This window comes from Emys orbicularis, chromosome 2 (genome assembly GCF_028017835.1).
Source record: "Emys orbicularis isolate rEmyOrb1 chromosome 2, rEmyOrb1.hap1, whole genome shotgun sequence".
Classification (NCBI taxonomy): Eukaryota; Metazoa; Chordata; order Testudines; family Emydidae; genus Emys; species Emys orbicularis.
Window position 1 is genome coordinate 64,978,708 of NC_088684.1, and position 20,579 is coordinate 64,999,286.

Below are 20,579 nucleotides of genomic sequence, written 5' to 3' on the forward strand. Positions count from 1 at the left end.
ACTCAGAAGTTCTACTCCCAGCTCGGCTACTGGCTTACTGGGTGACCTTGGGCACATCATGTCACCACCATGCCTCAGTATCCCTATCTGTAAAATGGGGGTATTGATACTGATATCCTTTGTAAAGGGCTTTGAGATCTACTGAAGAAAATGTCTGTATAATTTATTATTATTATATACTTACATAGGACATTTATAATGCTGCACAATCTTGTAATTTAAAAAAAATCATTATTTTCTATGCACATAATGTTGGATAACTGTGCAACATGTTCTATTAATATTTATTTCACGGAATCCAAAAATGTGCTTGGTGCCTCACAGTACAGATAAACAACATAAATCCCTGTACCGAAGAGCTGAAAATTAATGATTTGGTGCATAATTCTGTGGGCTGGGGGACAACTTTTTGGTGAGCTTCTCTGAATGTACCTCATTGACTGAAAAAGTGACAGATCAAAGGAAAGCTAATTACTTTCCGAGTACATCTGTGAAAAAGGAGCCTCTATACTCCAGGTCCCCACTGTGAAGTAAGAACTAATACTGTCACACATCTATGGCCGTTGCCCGGATCTTCACTATGCTGCATATCCTTGCCAGTGGCACAAGGAATGGCATTTTAGTCTCCTGCTCCAGTAGCACAAACTCCTACCACTTGCACATCCTCAGCGGGGAGGGGGTTATGAGACACTAAAAACTTAAGTCAACTTATGTCGGTATATAGCTGCAGCAGCAATTACATTGCTTGTGCATATCTACACTTTGCTTCTTGTGTCAGCGGTGAGTATCCTCACCAGGAGCATTTGTGTCAGTTGCACTATCAGCATGGGGCAGCTTGTGAAAGTCAGTAACAGCAAGTAAGCATTTTAGCACCCAGGGTAAGCAAGCATATTTAGACCCCCCTACCATTTTTTTCATCATTTTCCTGCCCCACTTTTCCTCCCCCACGGCTTTGCGCCCTGAGTAACTGCCCCACTTACCCCACCCTGGTTACAGCCCTGGACTTAAGCAACACAATGTCTACACTGACACTGTGTCAACCTAACTACATCGACCTTGACTCCATGCCACTCGTGGAGGTAGAGTTATTAAGTCAGAGTACTGGGGCAATTACGTCAGCAAGAGCAAAATTTAAGCGTAGCTACTTCCTTAGTTAGTTCAATGTAAGCTACTTTGTATGGACCTAACTCTGTAGTGTACACCACACCTGGGTGTACAGTAGCAGACAGCATTAGCCAGTTCTAATACTTCTTATGTCATGACTGCAAGCTGCTTTTTGCACAGATAAAGGAGCACTGTCCCTTTCCTATAAGTAGAGAAACTGAGGCACAGGGGATCACTCAGCAACCCAAGTAGGTGAGCATGCAGCTGAGATCAGGGTAACGCCGCAAGCCCTGGCTAAACAACCCTACACTGAGCACAGCCACAAGCGGCCACGCCAGGCCTGCAGCCCACCGCCCCTCCAAGCAGTCCCGCCCACGTGCCCCTCGCTGACAGCGCGCGCTTCTCCCACTGGGTCGGAAGCTGAATCCTCGCGAGAGCGCTCGCTCCATGTTGCCACGTTCCAAGCGGCTGGTTTCGGGGAGGGGAGGGGAGAAAAGCGCAACGTGTCCCGCCCAGTCCTCGTGTCTACACCAATAAGACACAAGTGATGCCCCGCCCATGCCGAGGAGAGCGCTAGGATTGGCGGAGGTGGATGTCAGTCGGTATCCGGGGCGGGTCCTTTGGCTGCAGCTGCTACACACGCAGGGTCAGGCAGCAGCCACTGCTGTGTCCTCGCTCAGGCCCTGGGAGCCCGCTCCTCCCCCTCCACTCCCTGACAGACGGTGACATGGCTCCGCGCAGGAACCCCTCCAAAGGCGCCGGCAGCAGCCCCAGCCAGGGGGCCAGGAAAGGTCAGTGCTGCCCGCGAGCGGCGCTGGGGCAGGCCCGGCCCGCCAGGTGCCCCCCTCCCGCGCAGGGGCTGGGATCGTGCGACAAGCTGGGGCGGAGCCGACGGGGCGCGCCGGGCAAGGGGGTTCCGCTCCCCGGTGGCGGGGCCCGTCGAGCCAATCGGCTGCCAGTTCCGCACTGGGTGCCTGTAGGAGAGGCGCTTTGCAGCAGTCTCGGCCCCTTGTTTCCGGGGGGACGAGTGTCCCGGGGCCCCTGGTGCCCCGCGGGAGGGGGCCGCCTGCTGCATTTTCGAAGTTGCCGCGTTCTTGAGTTCTTGAGCACACCGGGCTCCTGCGGGGATCCCTGCGGGTCAGGAGGTGAAGGCGGGGCAGTGGGTGTGGGGAAGCGCCCGGCAGCGGGTGTGTGTCTGCCTCCCTCTAGCTGCCTGGTCACCTTCAGCCTCCTCCTTGTGTTTACGTGTCAGCTCAGCTCTTGGAGGGCGGGGAGGTAGGAACAGATGGTTTAAATCTGTTACTCAAATTTCATTTATTCCCCTTTTTGCTAGAGTTGAAGTGGAGGAAAAGCTTAGAGTCTGGCTGAGCAAACAGAGAGATTCCAAATTACAGAGGATTAATAATGAGTTAGAGCTAGACGTATCCCTAGGTGTGCTTAGGCCAGTAATTATAAACTTGGTTGTCTAAGAGAGGCTTGTAAATCCATGTGTGTCTTAAATTCCCCTATAAAAAGCAGTCTGATTTTTAAAAAGGTGCCGAGCATTGCAGTCAGTGGAAAATATGTCAGTTTGGCACCTTTTTAAAATCAGACTGCTTTTAGTCAGCTGTCCAAATTTGGATTTGAGATTTGGATTTGAGGCAACCACCTTTGAAAACTCATTATTAATATGTAGGCTTCTTACTTAAATGTAAATGCAGTATGAGAAATGCAGATATAAAGGAAGACTTATTTTCAGAGAGTAAAACATATGAACAACTTGTAACTGGGTCAACGAACCTAATCATAGAAGTAAAGTAATAAATGTTTACAGTAAACTGTAACGCACCAAAGCTGATCTCAATGGATGGAAAGTACTTGTCTGGTGAAAGTACATGAACTCCTTTCTGGCAGTTGTATAACTGTACAGATTGTAAGGGTCTGATCTCTTTAGCTTTACAGTGAACAAGCTTTCTGCCTGTACATTGTTAGCTCTCTGGAATTTTAATTTCTCAGTTTCATTTAACATCACTGGCACAGATGTGATGTGGACCATGCATTTCATGTATGTGATATCACACATGTGCATAGTACTAGTAGAGCTCACAGTGCGCATCCCATATAGAATCTTGAATGCTGCAGAGAACTCCAACATAGATAATACTTAATATTTCAAATTAAACAAAGTAAAACCTCTTGATCAAGTTTGAAAAATCCACTTACCCATGATGAGTAAGAACCTTTCCCAGGAACGTACAGTGCCGATGAGAAGCAAAATCGGAAAGTAACTAAAATATTTCTCTGATGGATTATATCTACAAAGGGACAACCCATCCTAAATCCTCAATTACTGAGGGGCAATCTACACTCATTCCTATATTTGCTTTCAACAACCAACTTTCTGTATAACTTTCCATGAGTGATGTACCTGAGTATTCGGATTCCAATATCTAAACTGTATCATCAAATTTACTTCAGTTTGGGTTATTGCAGATTATGTACTATATGTATTTTAAGAGGTTTTTCAGCAAACTTTGTATTTGTGGATAATCTAAGCACTGTACCCAGATGTACAAACACTCTTTTCGCAACCTGTGTATTATATAATTTTAACATTAGCTTTAACAAAATTTTTGACCTCTGCAAAATCTGTCCTTTTATTTTAAAAAGGTCTGGCCTCTTTGCTTGCACAGGGAACCTTCCAGTTGTGAACAGTGTAAACAGAAGCGGGGCTGCCTAAATGGGCAGCACAGTCCCAAGATGAAGCAGAGTAAATGATTGGGGAGGAAGGATAGCTCAGTGGTTGGCGCATTGGCCTGCTAAACCCAGAGTTGTGAGTTTAATCCTTGAGGGGGCCATTTAGGAATCGGGGGCAAAAATCTGTCTGGGGATTGGTCCTACTTTGAGCAGGGGGTTGGATTAAATGACCTCCTGAGGTCCCTTCCAACCCTGATATTCTATATGACCAAAGTATTGTCACTTTTGACTACTCCTAATCAGAACTCTGTGTAAATGACAAGTCTCAGGTCAGTTTCTTGCTGCTGCTTGAGAAAACCAAGAAGTAGCAGAGGCAGGCACTGGACAGTAGCTGCTCAACAGGAATGAACGTGGAGACTCCTTACATTGCATTAGCAACTAGGTCTCTTTGGAGACAGAGTGAGAGAAAGCTCCTCACTCCAGCTCCCAGAAAAGAGAGGTGTGAAGTGGTGTGGAAATAAAGCTGACATTTGTAACATGAGGGTATGAAAGATAGAGCCCTCTGGTTTGGGGCAGCCCCTGGGAGAGATTCCAGCTATCCTTCCTTTTCTCAGCAGCTAATGGAGGAAGACTTGGCTTCCCACCTAGCATTGCCCATGGACAGTGGAGCCAATGAAGTCAGTAGGAACTGCAGTACTGTTGAACATCAGGACATTTATTTAGGAACCTATGTTTAGGTACCAAGGTCTGACTGACCATTTGGCATTAGTCTCACAAGTAGATGAAATCTGAAACAGTCTGAGTTCCTGAAATTGTTAAACAGAAGTTGAAATTGGTATAGACTTTGAAGTTTAAACCACAATTTAGAATTGACTTTAAATAGCATGTGCTTTTAAGACTACAAATAAAACTCTACCCATTTTATTCATTTTACCATTCTGAAAATTCAGATGTTAAAGTATCTTTTAACGTAGTTGTAATGTGTTTTTTCTTTCATAAATATTTACAATTTGAGTTGCCTACAATTGTTGGTGGTGATCTTGCTGAAAAGTGACACTTACATAGGTTAGCATGGTGCAAGTTTCTAATTCAGTGCATTGGGGTGGAAGTCAGGGCAGACCTTACCCCAAGCAGTTTTGGGGCTTAATCTCTCCTGGAACAGAATGGAGCAGCTTTTACTACCTTAAAACAAACAAAACAGTGTCTTATTTCCCACTACTAACTAGTCGTCATTGCCAGGGGACCCATTGAGAAATGCATGCCTTTTGAAGAGGGACAAGGTGTATTTCCAAGTTTTACGTATAGGGTGTTAATTCATGATTTAAATCTAGCTATTTAACATTTGTATAAAGCATCATTGTGCATGATGCTTTAAGAAGAGAGACAGTGACTGCCCTGAGGAACTTAAATGAAGTTTGAGAAGCAATATAGCAGGGGGTGGCCAGATTTACTGACTCTCCGAGCCGCATATAACAATCTTCAGAAGTTGGAGAGCAGGGGTGCACCTGCGGAAGTGTCTGGGCTTCAGCCCTCCTCCTGCAGAAGCCCCTACTCCACCACCCTGCTGCAAGGCAGATATCCCAAGCTCCCCGCTGCCCCCAGTCTGGTGGGTGGAGAATGGGGAGGGGCGTGGGAGGCTCTGCAAGCTGCACTTCAATGGTAAAAGAGCCACGTGGGGCTTGTGAGCCACAGTTTGGCCATCCCTGCAATATAGTTACATGGTATGGGGCAGAGGATAGGAAACAAGTAGGGGATTAAGAGGTTTATGTAAATTAATCTGAGGTTGATTTGTTTTACAAGGTATTCATTAAGTGAGTTTCTTTGTCAGTGTACATTTTGGAATTGCCATTGGAGTGTACGGGTCGTTACTGACTGCTTCAGATCTTACTATGAAGTAATTGAATGTTATGTTTCTTACACTGAGAAATTACTGTGGCTTTCCCCCCAATTTTTTTCCCTACAACTATTCTTGTGTTTCTGAAAGTTGGTACAAACATATGCTGGTAGTATTCCATACAAACTTCCACTAGAGCAAGACTTAATTTTGCTCTTAATAGCTGAGAGACTTTGTACTCTGTTATATATTTAAATACAGCCAGTAACTTAGTGTATAAAACAAAATGTTGTCTTGGATATGTAACTGATAACTTCAAATTGTTTTGGGCTCGCTAACTTCTACATTGTGAAACCGAATAGAAGTCTAACTCAACATTAATAGTAGTATGACACTATCCCTATAGATATTATCAAGTCACATTGTATATGTAAGTGAATTAGAAAGCTTTGACCTTGAAATTGAAAGGAAGACATACTGTAGTTATAACTTTTTTATTAAGAATGATTTTTGCCATATCCAAAAGAAAATGCCACTTGTTATAAAAACTTTTGTATTAGCGATGCACTTCAGTAGTGAAATGCATTAGATATAGAAGATTTGCTGTAAAGGTTAGCATTTTCATTATGTCAGAATGTACGTATTGAGGGTTTGTGGTACATATAATAGGCCTACTGTATCTCAGAGCAGAAAAATTCAAGTGTCTATTTGTGAGTATCCTGTTAGATACTTTATTTAAAAAAAAAAAAAAAATTCCTTATCAAACATTTGCAGCTTTCCCTGAATTATAACTGTTGTCCTAATTATCAGAACAATATTCCATTTATTCCAGTATCCTGTGTGTGACAGTGGCTTTAGGAAAAAGGTTCAAGAACCTCCCTAATGGCCAGTTACATATAACCTGGGAAGTATCTTTCTAACCCATGTCAGTTGGTGGCTGGCTTAAACCCTTCACATTTCAGTGTATATATGCTTTATAAAACTTTGTTTAGTATGTGTATACAGTAGAACCCAGACTCCCCAATGAGAGATTGGTGCTCCATTTTGCTATGCACTGCGCGCACACACACAACAAAAGACAGTGTCTGCACCAAGTTACTTACAATTTAAGTATATTAGATAAGATTAGAGATATCCTGTTGCAAAAATTCTGGGGGTTGCTGTTTGTGGGGAGGTTAATGGGTGGTTCCATCTTGGAGGAGGGTGAGGAGGTAGCATTTCAGTCCTATCCTGGAGAATGTGTAGGTGGGGGTGGGAGGCAGTGGTGGACAGGAGAGTCTCTCTCAATGATGGCTGGCCCAGGGCAGGGATTTGGGCCTGGCTCACTCTGTACTCAGCTGTTTTCTAGGTTGTGGCTGCTTCCCGTCCATCTGGAGGCAGAGGGGATGACGTTGACAGTGTGGTGATTAGGATCCCCTTCCCCCTACAGGCCTGGAGGAGACACTTGAGCATCAGCTGGCAAGGAGTTATGAAAAGTTTTGGGGTGACCAACTCTAGGGGTGGGGGGAGCTACTCCCCTTTCTCATAGCAAATGATGCGCTTGGACAAGAGAGACCTATTTATTTGTGTGTGGATGTTCAATCATCTGCCTTTCAATAGTCCTCTGAAGATCCGAGGAGGATTCTCCAGTTACTTTGGAGTAGTGGAGTGATTAGTTCTGTCCTCTCTCTCTTTCTCTAGGACCCTGCAAAGTTCTTTTAAAGGCAAAATTGGGTCCAGCAGGAGACCTTTATCTTCTCTTTAATTTTATCTCTTATTGCAGAACTACAACCTGTAGTATGTAAACTGTTGCTGAAGCAAGGCTCTGTACCAAATGACTGGAAGGTAGCTAATGTAACACTGACTTTTAAAAAGGGCTCCAGAGGTGATCCTGGCTATTAGAGGTTGGTGAGCCTAATTTCAGTACCAGGCAAACTGGTATAAACTGTAGTAAAGAACAGAATTATCAGACACACAGAGAAACACAATATGTTGCGAAAGAGTCAATGTGGCTTTGGTAAAGGAAAGCCATGCCTCCCCAATCAATTAGAATTCTTTGAGGGTGTCAACAAATGTGGACAAGGGTGATCCAGTTGATATAGTGTACTTGGACTTTTAGAAAGCCTTCTACAAGATTCCTCACCAAACACTCTTAAAGAAACTAAGTAGTCAAGGGATAACAGGGGTCCTGTCGTGGATCAATAACTGGTTAAAAGGGAGGAAACAAAGGGTAGGAATAAAAATTCAATTTTCACAATGGATAGAGGTAAACAGCAGGGTCTCACAAGCATCTGTTCTGAGACCTGTGGGTTCAACATATTCGTTAATGATCTGGAAAAGGGAGTGAACAGTGAAGTGGCAAAGTTTGCAGATGATACAAAATTATTTAAGGTACAGTTACAGAGGGATCTCACAAAAGTGAGTGACTGGGCAACTAAATGACAGGTGAAATTCAATGTTGATAAATGCAAAGTAATGTACATTGGGAAAATAATCCCAGCTACACATACATAATGATGGGGTCTGAATTAGCTGTTACTACTCAAGAAAGAGATCTTGGAGTCACTGTGTGTAATCTTTTGAAAACTTCATCTCAGTGTGCAGCAGTGGTCAAAAATGCTAGCAGACTCTTAGGAACTATTAAGAAAGGGATAGAAAATGAGAGAAAATATCATCATCCCACTATGCAAATCTATGGTATGCCCACATCTTGAATACTGTGTACAGGTCTGGTTGCCTCATCTCAAAAAGGACAAGGTTCAGAGAAAGGAAACAAAGATGACCAGTGGTATGGTATGGCTCCCATAGGAGGAGAGACTTAAAAAGATTAGGCCTGTTCGCCTTAGACAAGAGATGACTAAGGGATGATATAATAGAGGTCTATAAAATCACGAATGTTGCCAAAAAAGTGAATAGACAAGTGTTGTTTACCCTTTCCCACAATACAAATATCAGGGGTCACCAAGTGAAATTAAAAGCAGGTTTAATAGAAACACGAGGAAGTACTTTTTCACACTATGCACAATTAACCTGTGGAACTTGTTGCCATGGGATGTTGTCATAGATAAAACTATAACTGGGTTTTAAAAAAAACAAACTAGATAAATTCATGGATAATAGGTCCATCAATGGCTATTACTCAAGATTGTCAGGAACCATCCTAAACCTCTGACTGCTGAAAGCTGGGATGGGAAGAGGAGTAGATCACTCTAACTGCCCTGATCTGTGCACTTCCCTGAAGCTCATACAGGCCACTATCAAAGACCGGATATTGGGTTTAGATGGGCCATTTGTCTTACCCAGTATGGCAGTTCTTATGTTCTCATTGTCCTCCTGTGTTTTTCTGAGGTCTCCATGCTTCTCTCTATCTCAAACACTGTGATTTATCAACTCAGTTATTACTCTCATCCTCCTAATTTGCCATAATCCCTCTTCATTTCCTCCTTATCAATTGCTCTCCTCTTCTCTTTCCTATCTGCATTCATGCTTATCTTGAAGAAGTCCTGATCTATACAGTTTTTTGTGCTGTTTTAACTATTTTGGTTAGGGTATGATTGCATGTCTCTTTTAACCAAACAATATTAAATCAGTACAACTTTTCGTGTGGCTGCAGTTATACCAGTATAAAGGTGCCTTGTACTGGTACAGCTTCCCCCCCCTAAATTTATGGGACTAAGCTATCCTAAGAGAAGCACCTTCATACTATACTCCTGGGGGAATTCTGCTCCACTGTGTGCATGCATAATTAATGAGCTGCACATTTTTAATTTTTTTTGCGCAGAAAAAAGCTTCTGCCTGAAAGTTGCTGCAGTTCTGCCTTTTGCCCACCAGAGGGCACTGTGGCGATAGAACAGAGTAGCAGCTTCCGGCCGGGTAGAGAAGAGAAAGAGCCTGCCTTGTTCACAGCGCCTGTTGGGCCACGTCAGGAGACAGGGGCTATGGGGAGACAGACAGCATGGGGCTGCTGGGGGGTCAGCTAGGGGCTCATACAGGCTACTGGGGGAGGAAAGACTGGGGCAGGAGCTGAATGGGAGTGGAGGTGCAGCGCCACATATGGACAGGGGAGTGGCTGAGTGGGGGCACAGACACATGGGGACAGGGGGAGGGGATGCAGGGCCACATGGGGTGGAGGGGAGTGGGTGTCTGTGTGGGCGTCTGTGTGGGGGTGGAGGGACACATAAGGACCGGGGGTTCAAGGACATGTGAGGTTGCAGGGATACATGGGGACAGGGGCAGATGTGCCTGATTAATGGGAGAGGCTAGGGGTCAGCCAGGGTTTGCATGGGGGATTACATACTTTTCCCACCCATGTTCAACAACCCTCCAAGTTCTAGGCTCCTTCCCTTTTCCTCAGCTCCTCCGTTACCCCCATCTCCCCAAGCCTTTGCATTACTTCTGAGGGGTGTGGGAAATACGGTTCTTTATTGTAGTTTAAATAAATTATTACTCAGAGTTCTGCATTATATGCCTAGTAAGGAATCTATTTGTCAAAAAACATCTCCTGAATCTTTTTTGTTGTCTGTATTGTTACAGACAGAATACTGACAGGTATTTTGAAATAAATTACCAAAAATAATTGAAACTGGTGTGATTATGTTGTGTTGTTTTGATAAATAAAATATGCAGATTTTTGCAGAATTTTTAATTTTTTGGCACAGAATTCCTCCAGGAGTAATACTAGTTCAGCTGCATCCATATTAGTATGACGTACTACCTTAATTATATCTATTTGAAACTGGCAATAAAGTGGTACAAAACTGTGCAAACAAGTCCGGTTTCTCTCTGCCTCAATTCCCTTCCCTGTTATCTCCAAGGTCTTCGAAGAAGCTGAATTTTTCCAGTGCCTTTGACTTGCTCTTCCGTCAAACTCCTTGTCCTCTCCTCCAGTGCTTTGTGCAGGTCTGCCCCTGCCTACATCTTATCTGGCTTAGCCCCTTGATCTCAGTTGTGCTCTGCTCACCCTTTTCCCCTCATTTCCTCCTCCTAATCTCATCTAAATGCTCTTTCACTCTGCTCCCTGCTTCTGGAATGGCATCCTCCTTTTCTTTAAGCATCCTCACTCATTCCTCCTTGAAATCCCTCCTGACGCCTGCTTTGTTGGCTTACTTTATATCACTGACTTAAACTCCTATACTGCATCCCCTCTTTCCCTATTTCGATCCCTCTACACTTTCCTTTGTCTACTTTAAATTGTAAATTCTTGCAGGAAGGGATATTTTTTAAGAACTCTGTAAAGTTAGTGCTATGTAAGTGTTTTGGACTGGTCTAAAGTCCCAATGTGCCTCACCCCATTTCTAAATGTTGATGTGCCAGAATTAATTGTACTATTAAATTAAATCAGTTCAGTTCTTTAATTTCACTTTTAGGTCAAGATGAAATCTCTTCTTCACAATTTCCAGTAGCAGTTATTCCAAAATATGCAGATCTTATTTTGCTTTCTTAGCACTTTTTAGATGGATGTTACATGACCATGACAGAATACTTACTATTTGTACTTTACTAGTTGAACTACTCAGGCCTTTCCATGATACCAAACTGCATTATGGGAGTTTTGAAACATCAGTTTTAAATTCTGCAAATACTTGAGAGTGAAGAGATGGATACTGCATTAACAAGCTACTAGCTGGGCCTCTGATGAAATTGCCACTTAATGTGGGCCTCTAGCTATATTTTTAACACTACTAATTGATCAAAATAGTTGGGTTTGGTGCAGGTAAGCTTAAACTACCAAATATGCTTTTTGATTTTCAACATAGAATCATAGAATATCAGGGTTGGAAGGGACCTCAGGAGGTCATCTAGTCCAACCCCCTGCTCAAAGCAGGACCAATTCCCAACTAAATCATCCCAGCCAGGGCTTTGTCAAGCCGGACCTTAAAAACCTCCAAGGAAGGAGATTCCACCACCTCCCTAGGTAACGCATTCCAGTGCTTTACCACCCTTCTCGTGAAATAGTGTTTCCTAATATCCAACCTAGACCTCCCCCACTGCAACTTGAGACCATTGCTCCTTGTTCTGTCATCTGCCACCACTGAGAACAGCCGAGCTCCATCCTCTTTGGAACCCCCCTCTCAGGTAGTTGAAAGCAGCTATCAAATCCCCCCTCATTCTTCTCTTCTGGAGACTAAACAATCCCAGTTCCCTCAGCCTCTCCTCATAAGTCATGTGCTCCAGACCCCTAATAATTTTTGTTGCCCTCCGCTGGACTCTTTCCAATATTTCCAAATCCTCCTTGTAGTGTGGGGCCCAAAACTGGACACAGTACTCCAGATGAGGCCTCACCAATGTCGCATAAAGGGCAACGATCACGTCCCTCGATCTGCTGGCAATGCCCCTACTTATACAGCCCAAAATGCCATTAGCCTTCTTGGCAACAAGAGCACACTGTTGACTCATATCCAGCTTCTCGTCCACTGTGACCCCTAGGTCCTTTTCTGCAGAACTGCTACCTAGCCATTCGGTCCCTAGTCTGTAGCAGTGCATAGGATTCTTCCGTCCTAAGTGCAGGACTCTGCACTTGTCCTTGTTGAACCTCATCAGGTTTCTTTTGGCCCAATCCTCCAATTTGTCTAGGTCCCTCTGTATCTGATCCCTACCCTCCAGCGTATCTACCATGCCTCCCAGTTTAGTGTCATCTGCAAACTTGCTGAGAGTGCAGTCCACACCATCCTCCAGATCATTAATAAAGATATTAAACAAAACCGGCCCCAGGACCGACCCTTGGGGCACTCCGCTTGAAACCGGCTTCCAACTAGACATGGAGCCATTGATCACTACCCATTGAGCCCGACGATCTAGCCAGCTTTCTATCCACCTTACAGTCCATTCATCCAGCCCATACTTCTTTAACTTGGCGGCAAGAATACTGTGGGAGACGGTATCAAAAGCTTTGCTAAAGTCAAGGAATAACACATCCACTGCTTTCCCCTCATCCACAGAGCCAGTTATCTCCTCATAGAAGGCAATTAGTTTAGTCAGGCACGACTTCCCCTTGGTGAATCCATGCTGACTGTTCCTGATCACTTTCCTCTTCTCTAAGTGTTTCAGAATTGATTCCTTAAGGACCTGCTCCATGATGTTTCCAGGGACTGAGGTGAGGCTGACTGGCCTGTAGTTCCCCGGATCCTCCTTCTTCCCTTTTTTTAAAGATGGGCACTACATTAGCCTTTTTCCAGTCATCCAGGACCTCCCCCGATCGCCGTGAGTTTTCAAAGATGATGGCCAATGGCTCCGCAATCACATCCGCCAACTCCTTTAGCACCCTCGGATGCAGCGCATCCGGCCCCATGGATTTGTGCTCATCCAGTTTTTCTAAATAGTCCCGAACCACTTCTTTCTCCACGGAGGGCTAGTCACCTCCTCCCCATACTGTGCTGCCCAGTCCAGCAGTTTGGGAGCTGACCTTGTTTGTGAAGACAGAGGCAAAAAAAGCATTGAGTACATTAGCTTTTTCCACATCCTCTGTCACTAGGTTGCCTCCCTCATTCAGTAAGGGGCCCACACTTTCCTTGACTTTCTTCTTGTTGCTAACATTGCCTTTCTAAACCAATTTATCCAAAAAGATAGATTGTAACTCGTCTGGCTGATGCTGACATGTTCTGCCTGGTTCTGAAAGTCAGTGACTTTGCTTTACCAGTGGCTAGTAATGTCTATGTGATTTGTGGAGCAGCTTGTCGCAGTGATAATGGTCTGATTGTTTCTGCTACCTATACTCCAGTGTATGACTTTTAGCGTTCGAGGATTTCTGTCCAAAGATTTTAAAGCAGAAAGCAAAATAATAAAACTCCTCACATAACAGGCCTCTATGGACTCACCATGGATGGCTGCTTCATGTCGTTCTTTGGGGTTAATTTTTAATCAAATTTACAGTTCAAGATCAAATTTACAGAGGACACCAGAAGTGGAGGGTGAGCAAACTATACTGCAAAATAGCCAGAACAGTTTAGAGCAGAAACTGCTCCTCATCATCTTGCAGGTTAGTGACTGCAGTGTCACCACACATCCGTGACCTGTAGGCTTTATTACTTTAATACATTCTACTTCAGAATAAACTTGATGTTTTTTCTTGCTTTCTTTTCTTTTCCTTTTTTTTAAGCAGCTAGTCAGATTTGCAGATGCAGAGTACATCACCACCACAATGTTTGCTTCTCTTCTTTGGCTTCTTGTATATGGTATCAGATTCCATATTTCAGACCTCCTCTTTGAATCCATGAGATTGTTCCAGGTTATTGAAGAGCCCGTCAGAGGCTCTCTCTCAAACTGCTGCCTGGGTCACCTGTGACCAATTGGAAAAAAATGAACTGTCAACCTAAACTGTGGAATTTGTGTGTCTAAGAGATGGAGCTTTCTCAGCAACTAGCCCATGACTGGAACTCTCACCTGAAAGATATTGAAATAACCATGAACTTCTGTGCCTTCAGAACAAAGTGTAGAACTCACTTCAGTCTAACTTCCCCCAGTAACTGCACCAAAACCAGATATTAAAAAACAAAACTCCCTATGAAATGGAGAAGAGAGAGCTCATCTTGTTCTTACTTAATAGATAGTGCAGTGATGGGTGTGGCATAAGAACGTAGAACTAATAAATGTAGAGGATCCACAAACAGCTATGAAATTGGGAAGTAACCAAGCAGCTGTACCCATTGCATTAAAGTTTTTCTCCTTAATACTGTCCTTCCTGTACTCCTTTTCTACTCTTGCAGTTAATGGGCTAATTAGCTCCCCCAGCCCAGGCTGATCTAGTAATTAGTCATTTCTTCCCTCAGGCCCTCTCTGAGGGAACTAATTGGATTTACAGTGATCAGAGTGCTGGTTCAGTTGCTTGTTCTCAGCACTCTGTCACAGTCAGACTGGATTTGCCCAAGCTGTAGATATTCCATAGACAGATCCTTTCAATTGAGGATTTATTTATGCTCAAATAAATGTGTTCGTCTCTAAGGTGCCACAAGTACTCCTCGTTCTTTTTGCTGATACAGACTAACATGGCTACAACTCTGAAACCTGTCAACTGAGAATGCTCTGTCCCCAGCTCTCATACTTCATCCTGGTCTTTGAATTGTTCCAGAGGAGCACAACTATTTTGGCAGGTCATAAATAGAAATTCTGTCCTTCATATAGCTTCTGTTTGATCCATTATTATTTTATTATTTCAGTACTTAAACAACTCAGGCAGGAACGTTGCCAGCCACCTACAAAATAGTTCCTTTCATCCCTTAATCATTCTGATAAACATACTCTCAGCGCTTTCCAAAAACCACATCCAATAATTGCTTTGTAGATTAGGACCCAAGGCCTCTAATTACAATTTGAAACTGACTGAGAGCCAGCAGAGGGACTTGAGCATGATTCTTGAGTTCTCTTGGAAGCCTAGATCACTGGCTCTCAATCTTTCCAGACAACTCTACCCCTTTCAGAAGTCTGATTTGTCTTGTGTACCCCAAGTTACACCTCACTTAAAAACTACTTGCTTACAAAATGAGACACAAAAATACACAAGTGTCACAGCAAACTATTACTGAAGAATTGCTTACTTTCTCATTTATATCATATAATTATAAAATCAATTGGAATATAAATATTGTACTTATGTTTCAGTGTATAGTATATAGAACAGTGTAAACAAGTCAATATCTGTATGAAATTTTAGTTTGTACTCACTTCGCTAGAGCTTTTTATGTAGGCTGTTGTAAAACTAGGCAAATGCTAGATGAGTTGATGTACCCCTGGGGGTACACGTGCCACTGGCCTAGATTATGGAGGAGTTGGGCAACCACATTTGGAACCTTTGCATTGTCTTCACATTTCAGCTTCAGACACAAGTGAATTACAGCGTGAAGAGGACACGTGCATGGATCATTGTGGCTTGCTTCTCATCTAGGGGGAAAGAGTGAAGTTTCCTAGTGACCTGGAGATAAAAAAGTTCTTTTTAAACACTGATGCTACCTGGTTATCTAAGCTTAGTGTGGAGTTTCAAAGGATCCTGAATAGAGCTGTACAAATACATGATTTTTTGATTCACAGGCAACTCTGAACATTTTTAAAGAAGTTGTTTTGTGTTGACCCAAAACTATTTTTTTGATGTTTTTGTGAATCTAAGTAAGAAAAAGCACTTTTTAATACATTTTTTTAATTGAAGGACGTTTCTAAATGAACCATTTTGATTCAGAATATTCACTTTTTTTAAAATGAAGCATTTAGGTTTCTTCAGCATTTTTAGTGCTCCAAACACCGCCCCCCCCCCCCGCCACCTCCCCTAAAAAAGTGAAACTGACACACATTTGCTCTGCCTTCTGTGATGTCTCAAAGTTCTTCAAAGCATTTTTATTGGCCAATAAGCATTACTTTGGTCTTTCCAGGGGTTCAACTTAACCCAGGTACTCTTCAGTCAGATGTAATTTTTTTAGGCATTCTGACATGTTGTTAGTGGTAACGGAATAACTTTCATAAATCTCCTGTTAAGTCTCTTACCCAGAATAGACTCTAGGGAGCATCAGGAAATGAAGCCCATTTCTCCAACTGGTACTTTAACTGATGAGCAGGGAGTTGGGCTGAAGGTGCTGCTGTCACAGACTAGCCGATCTCCTGCTGGGAAGCTCTTCTGCCCCGTTACTAGTAAAGCAACTCAAGTCACTTTCAGTCACGAAGTAGAGGGTTTGGTGGTAGTTATTTAATTATTTCAAAGTGCATAAGTTATACTGCCATACTAATATCTCTCTGAAAGACTAGTTTTCGATACGAGAATGATATGGGGGCAGGATGGGAGGAAATACAGAAAATATAGAGGAAAAACATAAGGGGGAAAAGGGTTAACTAGGCATATAACTTTCCATTATCTTTTTTTCCTAAAAATCCATTTGGTCCTATCTTAAGTAATATCATGCATGAAACTACTAATATCCAACTTTGTGGCACTGTACCAAATTCAATTTGAGGCCAGACTTAATAAACTCTAGCTTGTGCACTTTAAAAATGAGCCAGTTGTTTTATTACTTGGCTTACTGTAATGAAAATGAAGGAAATTGTCCTGATTTTTCTAGAGCAGCAGTTGTCAAACTATGGGTCAGGACACTCAAATGGGTCACGACCCCATTTTAATGGGGTTGCTAGGGCTGTCTTAAACTTGTTGGGGCCTGGGGCTGAAGCCTGAGCCGCACCACGCTCGAGGGCTTCAGCCCTGAGCGGCAGGGCTCAGGTTACAGGCCCCCTGCCTGGGGCTGAAGCCCTTGGCATTTGGTTTTGGCCTCCCGGCCCAGAGTAGTGGGGCTTGGGTTAAGTGGCGGGACTCGGGCAGGCTCAGGCTTCAATCCCCCCTCCTGGGGTTGTGTAGTAATTTTTGTTGTCAGAAGGGGGTCGCCATGAAATGAAGTTTGAGAACCCCTGTTCTAGAGCAAAATTTCTTATACTTCAAATGCTGCTGTTTCAAGTCCAAGTCCTTTTTACGAGGATGAGTTTTAATGGTGTGTGTGGAGAAGAATTAAGGTAGTCAGATACTTTTAGATGATTGGTTTAAAAATTCTCAGATTTGTTGAAAGTAAGAGCTTGTCTACAAGGTGAAGTAGCTATTGCACAATAAGTACTTTGCATTAGCTCCATGTGTGGACACTTATTCAATACTGACACTCAGTGGGATGCTAGTGCAGAATAGAATCATAGAATATCAGGGTTGGAAGGGACCTCAGGAGGTCATCTAGTCCAACCCCGTGCTCAAAGCAGGACCAATTCCCAACTAAATCATCCCAGCCAGGGCTTTGTCAAGCCTGACCTTAAAAACCTCTAAGGAAGGAGATTCCACCACCTCCCTAGGTAACCCATTGCAGTGCTTCACCACCCTCCTAGTGAAAAAGGTTTTCCTAATATACAACCTAAACCTCCCCCACTGCAACTTGAGACCATTACTCCTTGTTCTGTCATCAGGTATCACTGAGAACAGTCTAGATCCATCCTCTTTGGAACCCCCTTTCAGGTAGTTGGAAGCAGCTATCAAATCCCCCCTCATTCTTCTCTTCTGCAGACTAAACAATCCCAGTTCCCTCAGCCTCTCCTCATAAGTCATGTGCTCCAGCCCCCTAATCATTTTTGTTGCCCTCCGCTGGTCTCTTTCCAATTTTTCCACATCCTTCTTGTAGTGTGGGGCCCAAAACTGGACACAGTACTCCAGATGAGGCCTCACCAATGTCAAATAGAGGGGAATGATCACGTCCCTCGATCTGCTGGCAATGCCCCTACTTATACAGCCCAAAATGCCGTTAGCCTTCTTGGCAACAAGGGCACACTGACTCATATCCAGCTTCTCATCCATTGCACCTCCTATGTCCTTTTCTGCAGAACTGCTGCCTAGCCATTCGGTCCCTAGTCTGTAACAGTGAATGGGATTCTTCCGTCCTAAGTGCAGGACTCTGCACTTGTCCTTGTTGAACCTCATCAGGTTTCTTTTGTCCCAATCCTCTAATTTGTTTAGGTCCCTCTGCATCCTATCCCTACCCTCCAGGGTATATACCACTCCTCCCAGTTTAGTGTCATCTGCAAACTTGCTGAGAGTGCAGTCCACACCATCCTCCAGATCATTAATGATCTGCTTTCTTCTGAAGTAGACATGGGATGTCACATTCTTAAGAAGAGCAGCTTTGCGTTGCTCAAAAGTTTGTACTGTCCACCAACAGAAGTTGGTCCAATAAAACCTATCTAGTTTCTCTAGCAATAATTAGTCATACAGACAATTTGTTTAATGGAAGTGCGGGGTGGATGAAACTTTACTTCTTGTCTTTTATCCTTACTGCTACACCATCTGGAACTGCTCCTTAAGGAAGATCCATTTTGCTATTTCAAGGACCCTCAATGTGGGATGTCACATTTGCTGTAGCCTCCATAATGAAGACAGGATCTTTGTTATAGGCAATAACTTTTTCCACATTAGTCAGTCTAATTAATCTTAGATAAAATGAAAACAGCATTTATCAGCACTCTACATAACTTTTGAAAAGTTAGTTTGTTTCTAGAAGTATCCAGAATATCACATTTTGTCTTCCCAGTAAGGCAGAAGTTCTTCAGGTCCTCAGTGGAGAAGCATATTTGGTGATCGGGGAAATTATGGATCTTCGATGCAGCTTTTCTTCCACATGTTTGTCATGTGTTTGAGTCAAATAGGTATTAATTAGTTAATATCCTGTTACACAATGACTTATGCTGCTGCTAGGTGCAAAGGCACCAATGCCATTAACCAGTTAGTGGTAATGTAGAATGTCCAGCATTCTGCAGTGCCACGGTTTTTAAGGCCCAGCTTGACCAAGCCCTGGCTGGGATGATTTAATTGGGGTCGGTCCTGCGTTGAGCAGGGGGTTGGAGTAGATGACCTCCTGAGGTCTCTTCCAACCCTGATATTCTATGATTCTGAAATGAAGGGAAAATGGTAAATTTGATCCTTGACGCAGGGGATTATGGGTTTAAGTAATAAATCCATAATGGAGAAGTACCCATATTTCCTGGGTATCCTACTGCTGTGTGACTCCAGGATAACTACCTAAGTGTGTCAGAATGGACTCCTGAAAATAAGGTCAGGTAGGATGCTAGGTTTATATATAAAGTTATATTGGACAAAGACAGACAGAAAAGTTGCTGTACGTTGAGCTGTGTAATTGATTAAACTTACTGTGTCATAACTATCTACTAAATTACAGGTCCAGCTATAATGTATACAGAGCCATAATCAGGTTTCACATGTTTGGTATCTGTTAGTTCTCCAGGTGTACACATCAGCGATTTAAAAAATGTAGGCAGCATCTGAATTTCTAAACTAAATTTCTAAAGTTAAAGCAGCTTTCTTAGCAAAACAAATTAGGGCACAGTCCTTTTTTTATTTCACCCTTTCTATGGGTCATCTTTGCTCTTCCCACATTCCCCAAAAATGAAACAAACAAACAAAAAACCCCCTTGATTTTTACAAAGGAATTAAAAGGTATGAAAAGTAGGTCCTGGAGCACGACTGGAGGTCAAGTTGTATAGGGTTAACTGCATAAATTGAAGCTAATGTGAGTCACCTTATTATACAGGCATAACTTTGAAAATCTGAGGATGTGAAGTACAGAATCTTTGAATATTCAATTGCTGCAATAAAACTTTGAAGTAATGTACAGTAGTAGTGCTACAAGACAAACTTGTGTAAGCTTATATTATGAAGTGACAGTTTAAGTGAGACCATTTGCCCTTGCTGTTTCTGTAAACTGAAAGTAAAGCTTCTGTACACAGACTGTCACTAAAAGAATAGTTCAGTCTTTTAAAAAAGCTTCAGTTTTTAAAAATCTGCACGGAAACACGGTACCTCTGCTTAATGCCCTTGTTAAAACTGTTTTGAAGCTAATTCTTTTATTGGATTCTTCATTGTAGAGAACTTATGCAGTGAAGTTCTGATTCTATCCAGGTGGTTCTTTCCTGATGAAGATCATAAACTGGTAATTTGTGTGGAGAGCATGCAGTGGTTGACTCTTTCTCCCCTTCCCCCCCCCCCCCCCCCCCCCACTGCATCATATGGACTGACTTCCTGCATGGAGAGTTTTTTGTGTGACTTCATTTGAAATGAAAAGTAAATCTTACCTGTATGAACTGTCTTGAAAACATTGCGATATGAAGTGATCAGATACACATATGCTGAACTTTGAGAGACACTAATATTTGTACTGTTAAAACTTGTTTTTTAATGTTCACAATTAAAGATACTAACTTGTGCTTTTGTACACAGTATAACTTATTTACTACTGCATAGTGCTGTTGGCGCATGATACCTAGTTATGACAAGTGTTTAATACCAAACTCTAAGAATGTTATTGAGTGAAGTCTTGTTATAAACTACCATATATACTAGTTCATTAGCCTGTTCGTTTATAAGCTGACCCCCCAAAATGGAAGGTAAAAATAGCAAAAACTGTATGACCCTTTCATAAGCCGACCCTCTATTTCAGGGGTTGGAAAACTTTTGCTCCCGGCCTGTCAGGGT

At 43.0% G+C, this 20,579-nt stretch overlaps 1 protein-coding gene across 1 annotated transcript in view; it reads left to right on the forward strand.

Annotated features, from left to right (window-relative positions):
* The first annotated feature begins 1,733 nt into the window (after positions 1-1,733).
* The window catches only part of ASPH (aspartate beta-hydroxylase), a 210,016-nt gene continuing 191,170 nt past the window's right edge, over positions 1,734-20,579 (forward strand). The window contains exon 1 of the mRNA XM_065400175.1: positions 1,734-1,895. Coding sequence (XP_065256247.1) covers positions 1,832-1,895 — 64 coding nt within the window. The 5' untranslated portion in view covers positions 1,734-1,831. The remainder of the gene's footprint in view (positions 1,896-20,579) is intronic.